The sequence below is a fragment of the Stylophora pistillata genome, chromosome 5 (assembly GCF_964205215.1).
Source record: "Stylophora pistillata chromosome 5, jaStyPist1.2, whole genome shotgun sequence".
Classification (NCBI taxonomy): domain Eukaryota; kingdom Metazoa; phylum Cnidaria; class Anthozoa; order Scleractinia; family Pocilloporidae; genus Stylophora; species Stylophora pistillata.
The window spans coordinates 37657693-37667220 of NC_142523.1; the positions used below are offsets into that span (position 1 = coordinate 37657693).

Here is a 9528-nt window from a genome sequence, read left to right on the forward strand (position 1 = left end):
CGATGAATAAGCCTCGCATTCAGTACGATGAGTAATTTCTCATTTGTTATTTTACTGATATGAAGACTGGCTCATATCAGTAAAATAACAACTTCTAACTGGCTTCTCAAGAATTCGTCGCAAACGATCTCGCATTACTAAGGACGTCGTACACTGCCTTAGCCTTTATTGAAAGTCAACTGTATCAGTTTATGTTCCTTTTATTATAGAAAAACACGATAGCAGTAAAGATAACAACAAGATATCCTCATGGGTGACGGTGATAATATCGATAAAAGATTAAAATGCTAATTTTGACTTACATTCTTTGTTTGCTTGCACAAAAGATGCCAACACCAACAACTGCAATGACTGGTACAACGATTACCACGGCAACGGTGGCACCGAGAAGGGGGCCTGACATGTGTTTCCTACCAGGATTTGATGTATTCGAAATTTCTGATAAAAACAAGAATTGATAAGGGATCAAATACGAAGATTCTTGACAGTAGTGGAAATACATTCATCATAAAATATTTTGGCTGATTTCTTATAATTTCTGTTGGCCTGATAAAGTGGAATTTCTTAAAAGAAATGTTATATCTAACTATGGTTCTCTCAGTGGGAAGGTAGGGTGTCACAGACTGGAATACATAAGGAGGGAGAGATTAATAAAAATGAGACATTTAGTATAATTTGTTAATGACGTTCACACTTTTTTGCCATCTAGATGCTAATGCACCAGACCTTGATGTCCCGGATGGACAAGGAACACAAGAGGTCTGCGCCTCTTTATCCTGGTAATGATCCACTGCGCATGCTTGACAGTCTAAGGTATTGTGGAAGTATCCAAATCTCTTTCTGAGGTCTCTTACTAAGGTCCCCCAGGAGCCGTTAAATTGGGAAAATTGAAAAGCACCCCACTTTTTATCACTTTTCACTTTTTTTTTTTTATAAACGAATTATCTTGGAACTGTGCTGCTCGTGATGCCGTCAGAGTGTTTAAAAAACTTAAACACATAAGAAATGTTACGTTTACCAAAAAAAAAAAAATCATCGTAATGGGAAGTGAGAATTTGGTATTTTTTTTGGAATTGTTTGGAGAAATGACCACATTTGTGCGAGGAACAAGTGGATCACAGCTGATACCTGAGGGTAATCAATGTAATTCGCTTGTATCTTCATCTTCTAGCTGTAGATACCCTTCCCACAATATAATTATCTCTCCCTACACAATTTCGTGCGCCTGTCTGTTTGGCTGTGTGCCTGCCTCGCAGCCTCTCTTTCATGTGAGTCGATTTATCTGTCTGTATTAAATTTGTGTCAATAAGCCTTTAGTCGATTATGTTCGCTTAAATTCGAACAAAAAAAGAAAAAAGAATTAAGCGTTCTCAGCATCTTTTTCATGGCTTTTGAGAAGCCATTCAGTGTCCTGAGTCATTCATGTATTCATAATCCACTCATTATTACTAGCTTACCATTACACTGAGTCTGTGTGCCAGTCCACGTGCCATCGTTTCTACAGGTGCGCGTTGCTGATCCACTAAGGATGTACCCTTCGTCACAGGAAAACTGACAAGTATTTCCGGGCAGATTAAAACAGGGTCTTGAGCTTCCGTTCGAGGGCACAGACAAAATGGCACAACGGGTGACTGAAACAGAAATAAAACAACAAACATTTAGTTTTTGATATAGAGCTACCATCCACAACATCGTTTCAGTCAATTTTTAAACCCAAATCCTCTTTAACTCATGTCCGTTTATACTGTTTCCACGTATGTTGAAAATATTTTCCTGGTTTTGCTTCGTGAACAAAGGAACACGGTAACATCTAATTAACATATTTTATGATAAAGGATCGAAAGAAAACCTAAAAAGAATATTAATCAAATTTTTCTTACCTCCTTGACAAGTCAAGGGATTCCCAGGCTTAAGCAGATATTCCTTCAGGAAAAAAGCACTGATGTCCACTTGGATTTGGAAGACAAAGATGACTGCAGCCCCCATTTAAATGAGAACAGCCGGTAGATCCTACACGTTAAGGGAAGGGGAGTTAACTAATTAAGTGATGTCTGATATCTGAATACACAGTGGATTTGATTACCAAAACGTGAGCGCCACTGGCAATTATGGAAAAGTTTATGGCACTTTTCGACTAATTGCCCAAAAAACAAACCAAAATCAATAATCAATGGCCAATCAGAAGAAAAGTTATGATCATAATTAGCCAGTGAGGGTAGACTGTTTGAAGCGCGAGAAAACATGATTGACGAGGTCACGACTGTATTCTTGCTTCCGATTGGCTTACAGCGTGGTGCGAGTGTTGTTCACCAATCACAAGGCGAAGTAAAGGAAAGCCAAAGTAATTAGGGATAACTTTGGACACAACTGAAAATTACAATTGCATTTGATCGTGAACGACAAGATGCATATTGTGTTATGCACGTGAGCAGATCACATGACCGACTATTTCTTCAATACTGGTCCCTTTCTCTCGAAATGAGAATTTTGAGAAAAGAATCCGATCGAATAGTATAGGAGCATCTAAATGGGATCAGGCCTGTTTGTTTGAACCTTTCTTTCTTTCCTACATACCAGAAAATATTTTTCCGTCATCATGAACATGTAGACCCTTTGGTGACCCCATTCCATGGACCAGAACCTCACTGAGAGAGAGGAAGTCATGTTGTATTTGCCCTACAACAGCTCAAGCAAACGATGCCACCTATGCCTTAAAGAGAAATTCCTGATCATCTGCCACCCAGACCTATTAACACTCAACAAGCGTAACGAGAAAGAAAAACATTAATCAAATTTTTGTTACCTCCTTGACAAGTCAAGGGATCCCCAGGCTTAAGCAGTATTCCTTCAGGACAAAAGCACTGATGTCCACTTGGATTTGGAAGACAAAGATGACTGCAGCCCCCATTTAAATGAGAACAGCCGGTAGATCCTACACGTTAAGGGAAGGGGAGTTAACTAATTAAGTGATGTCTGATATCTGAATACACAGTGGATTTGATTACCAAAACGTGAGCGCCACTGGCAATTATGGAAAAAATTATAGCACTTTTCGACTAATTGCCCAAAAAACAAACCAAAATCAATAATCAATGGCCAATCAGAAGAAAAGTTATGATCATAATTAGCTAGTGAGGGTAGACTGTTTGAAGCGCGAGAAAACATGATTGACGAGGTCACGACTGTATTCTTGCTTCCGATTGGCTTAGAGCGTGTTGCGGGTTTTGTTCACCAATCACAAGGCGAAGTAAAGGAAAGCCAAAGTAACTAGGGATAACTTTGGACACAACTGAAAATTGCAATTGCATTTGATCGTCAACGACAAGATGCATATTGGGTTATGCACGTAAGCAGATCACATGATTGACTATTTCTTCGATGCTTGTCCCTTTCTCTCGAAATGAGAATTTTGAGAAAAGAATCCGATCGAAAAGTATAGGAGCATCTAAATGGGATCAGGCCTGTTTGTTTGAACGTTTCTTTCTTACATACCAGAAAATATTTTTTCCGTCATCATGAACACGTAGCTCCTTTGGTGACCCCATTCCATGGACCAGAACCTCACTGACAGAATCTGTCCAGCGCATTATCTATTGGGCTAACTGGACGGCGGCGCATTAATTCAATATTAGTAGAGTCATAAGCTATGCATTAGTTTACTTATTATAAGCTAAAAGTTACGTACAGTTGTCATACAAATTAAATACAATAATATAATTAGTGAGTAAAAACAAGACATAATAATCAAATACAGGCAGAGCAAACTGGAAAGTAAATATGAGAGAATTGTGACATGCTGATGTGAGCGAAGTACTACAGTTATGATATTCGATAATCACTGGTGTTAATTTAATTTTAGTTTAGTCCAATTTCACTGCATTAAGTTTTGCAGTGGGGAAGGACTAGAAAGGAACATAGGAACCATTCGTGCTAATCCACCCTCCCACCCATCCCACCCCAGGGGAGGACATCCATCACACAGTAATCTCGTGTGTGAGAAATCAACGTCTCCTACCCCAACCCTGCAGGAGACGGGACCTACATTTATTCGTCCCTATCCGAGAAGACTAGAATATCTAACCATTTCTTGATGTTATAGAAAGGTAGCAAATTCTTCTCAATTATTTTAAGACCCTGAGTGTTGGTCCGTTCGGGGCTCGAACCCTCGACCTCCCGCGCAACAGACCAGCGCTCCATCCATTGAGCTAACCAGGAGGCGGTATTGAATTTAAATATTGGTGAATCGGCGTCGACATAATAGTCCTCAACCCCGAGTATAGTCAAAAGTAACTTATGAATTTTCCTTTTAAATGCTCTTTTTGTCAGCTTACGCAAGTCAGGGTTTATCGCGGAAAAGAAATTCGTTGATTACCATTGAAATTGAATATTAAGTAGAAAGACACATGACTATGTTGCAACGTGAACCTTTTAACGTATAAGAATAGCCTCGATATTTCGCAATCAGTTACCAAAGTCCGTAGTGTGTTTACTGAACCAAGTAAAGAGAAAGACGTGATATTTTGTAATAATAGCTTAAATTAGGTGCGTTAAATCATTGTGAACTCGTACACGTGATTCCTGAAAAATTACTGCCTCGTCTGGCAGAAAACGTCTGTAAGCGTAGGATTGCTAGATAGTTCGTCTGATCGTAAACGAGATTGTAGTTAGATCGTTGGATTGTAAAAACCGTAGAAATAGAAAAGTATACAGCCCTCTAGATTGTTGAGTGTACCAGCGTGCGGGGCCGCAAGAAATCCCCGACAGTTTAGACAGTTCCATAACCTCGTACCAAACGCAGAGAAAGACTTAAATTTCACATGCAAGTTAGATTTCCGTACATAAAATTGCCTATAATCTGGGACAAAACTCGTTTATTGACAGCAGATAAAGGCGTATTCTTTGCATTTTCTTCTCAATATATAAGACATTGTATTTTCATTTCTTCTTAACGTCCTCCAAAATATACCACAAGCTATGGTGGACATCATGTTGGAAGAAGTCGTAAGTGATGACGCAGGAATAATGGCAGCTGAAGGCTTTTGAAAAATTTCGCAGCATATACCTTTCTTAGGCTTAAAACTCACTAAATGGTCCTCAATGCAACCCTTTGCCTCTATTTTAAGTTATACTTTGAGAGATATTTCTTTTGCTGTGCAAAAAGCTTGGAAGACGTTTTTTGTTTTCCGCGATGAGCGATTGTCTCGGTATTTGGCTAAGATATTTCTTTCTGCTGTGACTGAAGTTAAAAAGTGTATAAGATACCTCAGGTCCGTCTGACTAACAAGGGACATCGATCAGATACCGACAAAATGTCACCCTCTTTCTTGTCTTGTCAAGAAAGATTCAGTTTGCCTAACGGACATTTATCACAAACATTCATCTATATAGTGGTTAGCCTTGTTATATACCTACCTTAATATCCAAGTTTCTTGACGACACACAATGAGACTGATTAGCGTAATGATTTACATCGAGAATGCGCAATTATATCACGAAATTCATCCTGAAATTTGCCCCTAGTGTTAGGAAGGCGACTGAAGTTACGCCCCGATTGAGTCCTTCTATTGTTTTTGAGGAAGAGAAAATGTGGCGTAATGTGCCTTAGAAAGGGAATTTTCTATTTTTTACAACTGAAACTCTTGAGTAATTTCTCCTGATTTATCCCTTACTCCGGGATATTTCGAGACCATTACGAGATGTCGATTTCACAATAAACCTTACGCAAGGAGAGAATTTAATTGTAAATTTTACTTATTTCATGGTTAGTTGATCAAACACTTCCGTATCCCTTAAATCAACATTGCTCATCCTTTCCTGATAAAATGGCGGCTGTAAAAATGCGCTGAATTCTCTCCAGAATCGTTATTTTTTTACATCAAAACAACTTTCAGCTATATATTTCTTTGTAGCAACTTATAATGTTTGCCCCGCGCGTGGCGATTCCAGAACCTTTTGCGCATAACAGAGGGACCCGGTTATTAGCAAATTACATGTTCATTCCCACCTGATACTTAACAATTATTTCACGAGCGCGCGTTAGATATGAAATGATAGGTAGCCAACGAGGCACTTAGCGCCGAGTTGGCTATAATCATCTCATATCCAACAAGCGCGAGTGGAATAATTGTTTTATTAAAAAACGCCCCCAAGATATTAGAACAATCTTCTTGACTTTATTTTGTAATAAGAAACCGGATGTTACAATGTACAGATATTAGATTAAGGTATATTGGCTCATATATCATAATGGCTAAGCCAAAGAAAAGTCTTAAATTGCATTATCCAATGATCCAGTTTTTAATAATCTGAAATATGACCTTGAGAGCAAACAGACAGAAACCCAAAGAAAAAATTATTTTAAAACCTTTCAATCTTAGCATAGGTTTTAAAAAAAAAGCTATTTAGAAACCAAAACTTTATTTCAAAAGTAAAAACCAAACGTTTTCGACACTAGGTCATCAAGGGTAAATAAGCACCGTCTGCTAAATTACATATTTCATATCCTGAAGTAATTCCCGATGGGAAAAGTTGAAACTAGGCTTCAAGTGATTAAGCAGTATCATTAATATATAGATATAGCAAAGCCTAAAAGCAGAGTTCCAGATAGTTTATTTTCCAGCATTTATTTTATTAAAGATCCTTGACGCTGCCCGTCGAAGAGGTTATTCAAGGAATTTAAGGGCCAGTTCGAGTGAGGGAAGGGGAACGGGAGAATTGGTGGGGTCTGGGGCCAAGGGAGGATCTTCTCACAACTTGCAAAACGATCAATTCGCATGTTAGTCAGCGGTATTTTCAAGCAGCCGAAGAACGTCGTCAATGTTCCTGAATTTTTTTAACGGATTTTTTGGAGGATAGGGAATGTGTTCTTCTTCAGATGTAGTGTATGAGGTCAGTATCCGTTGAAATTATATTCTATTGAGTGTGAATGATAATTTTAGAGTACAAATTAGCGATATTAAAACATGACGTTTCGGAGAAGACATGTCACCATTATCAAATGCAAATTATGGTCAGTTCAGTAACGTTATATAAGAAGAAAGTGTGAAAATACGTATTGATGAGGCGAAAATAAACAAAAAGAATGAATATAATTGAAAGAAAAATAAAAATTTTTAAATAAATAGTTCGCTGGTATGGAGTCTTTTTGAGTGTTAAGAGTCAGTCTCTTTTTCTTTATGAAAAGCATCTCGTAAATAAGGCACTCAAACTTTCCGCGACATTTCTTTAAGATGGTAAATTGCTCATGAAGATTTTTCGATGTTGGATTTTGTTCGTCCTTGAGATGTTTATCTATTACGGAATATTTGTGCTCTTCAATGCGTAGGTGGAGGTGACGGCTCGTGTAGTCTATATAACTCGAATCACATGAATAACATTGAAATTCATACACAACACATTGTTTGTTAACCAGTGAGGGCTTTGTTTCCGTGACCTTCAAATCTTTAGAGATTTTCCTACTTGTGAAAACTGGTTGTAATACACGATCGAGTTTCTTTCCAAGGTCGCTTACTTGCCTACGCACGGAGTCGGCGGATTTCTGATCTTTAAAAGGCAAGGAGCAGCGCTAATCTATTAAAAATTAATGTTAAGAGTGATTGAACCAAGTCACGAAGGTGGGCACCTGACAAACGCAACATGTTACCAGAATTTGGATACTTTATACCAAGCGGTGGGCGAAACAGATCAAGCAAAAGACTTCTATGAGCGTGCACTGGAGATTCTTCTGAAAAAGCTGGGAGCTGAACATGTTAATGTTGTAGCCTCTTACCATAGTCAGGGAAGTTTACGCAGTGACCTGGGTGAAACAGGTCAGGCAAAAGAGTACTATAATTGTGCACTGGAGATTCGTCTGAAAAAGCTGGGAGCTGAACATGTGGGTGTTGCAGCCTCTTACGACAATCTGGGTAGTTTACACAGTGCGCTGGGCGAAATAGATCAAGAAAAAGAGTACCATCACCGTGCACTGGAAATTTATTTGAAAAAGCTGGGAGCTGAAAATGTTCATGTTGCAACCTCTTACAATAATCTGAGTAGTTTGCACATTGCGCTGGGCGAAACAGCTCAAGAAAAGGAGTAATATAATCGTGCACTGGAGACTCGCCTGAAATAGCTGGGAGCTGAACATGTTGATGTTGTACGCACATTCTTGCTATAACTTGGGTTGTGTGTACAATGAGGTTGGAGAATTTGAAGAAGCCCAGTATTGTCTGGATCGTGCACTGGTAATATATATCTCTTAGTATGGCCAATGTCATGTTAGCGAACTAAAGCTTAGGAGGAACTTATCTCAACTACAAAAGAATAGGAAGAGAGTCGAGGATCATGAAACTGTTTTGAAAAGGAAAAAAATATTCACGTGTTGATAGTCTTGTAACTGTGCTGATATATAGTCGATGACGACCTTTAATTTAATTTTACACGTTGCTGTCTTATTGTTCGTGAGAATTTGTATCTTTTAAGTATGTTCATTATATTTGGTATAACTTGAGCTTTTTCTTTCCTGATATGCAAACTCTCGTGGTCGGACGTAGGTTTTTTCTTTTATGTCTGTCTCAATTTTAGATATTCCGTTGCTTGCAATTCTACAGATACTGAACCATGAGAATATGTACACAGTATAAAACGGTATATAAATCGCCACTCGGTGCAGTTTCTTCTAAATTAGGATTTTCGATTGATTGGCTTCTATACATATCACTCTCTTCTTATCAGCAAGTATAGTGATAACGTAAAACTAAGGTGGTCTGGTGGTTTTGTAATGCTTCATATGTACTGCAACTTAAACCGACACAGACTGCTCTTGTAACAAGGGCAGTATAAATGACAAGGTTTCCAAATGAATAGTCCGGGACTCAATTCCACTGTAATTCTCAGTTTGTTAAGTTTAGAAGAATTATAATCGATTACGAGAATTCTCGTAATATAACCTTAGAATTTGAAATCACGATGAAATGCAGACTTCAAACACTATCTGTTATATTGTTTGACGTCGCGCTTGAGTTACGTACAGAGCGTATGAGAAACTTCCCTTATTTCGGGATGATTGAATCCAGTAAGTAGCTTATTTCGATTCGGCGCATTTAAGTTTACCGATCTTAAGAATAATGTCTGACCATATGTACATAAGCCTTTGTCAGAGCTTAAATATCTCGTATGTAATTCAACGGCCTAACACTAGTAGATATCTCATTCAAATACACGAACATGTTTTCGCACCAAATAGATGCCTGTGTGGTTGCTGTCCTTCGATTTTGCTTTTGAAGCGTGCAGTGACGCCTATCCTTCCTGTCCCTCCCCATCCATAGTATCTAAGCATGATTTTTTTTTCGTCTCTTGGGGAGGCCCGTTATCTTCTTTATTGTGATTCAGGGTGAAACCCGAAGAGAGTACCAAAACTAAGAGGTGACCCCAAAGGGGTTTCCCTGACGCTTGTTTAATTTTCTCTCCCCCCCCCCCCATTCCCCCCATGTCGAAATTGTCTGTGTACGCCTTTGGTTTAGATCCGTCGGTTTACGTCGTTCCTTCTGG

At 38.6% G+C, this 9528-nt stretch overlaps 1 protein-coding gene across 2 annotated transcripts; it reads right to left on the reverse strand.

Annotated features, from left to right (window-relative positions):
- Positions 1 to 283: 283 nt before the first annotated feature.
- On the reverse strand, positions 284 to 4628 carry LOC148731836 (sushi domain-containing protein 2-like). 2 transcript variants are annotated; one of them, XM_088759889.1, is made up of 4 exons: positions 3493 to 4628; positions 2804 to 2932; positions 1458 to 1631; positions 284 to 438 (listed from the first exon to the last, which is right to left on the reverse strand). In XM_088759889.1, exons 1-4 carry the CDS (start codon positions 3548 to 3550, stop codon positions 299 to 301), a joined length of 501 nt encoding a protein of 166 aa, XP_088616015.1. In that variant the 5' UTR covers positions 3551 to 4628; the 3' UTR covers positions 284 to 298. The 2 variants fall into 2 exon arrangements, with proteins under 2 accessions (XP_088616015.1, XP_088616016.1); XM_088759890.1 differs by lacking the exons at positions 2804 to 2932; positions 3493 to 4628 and adding exons at positions 1881 to 2010; positions 2575 to 2696.
- Positions 4629 to 9528: the final 4900 nt, after the last annotated feature.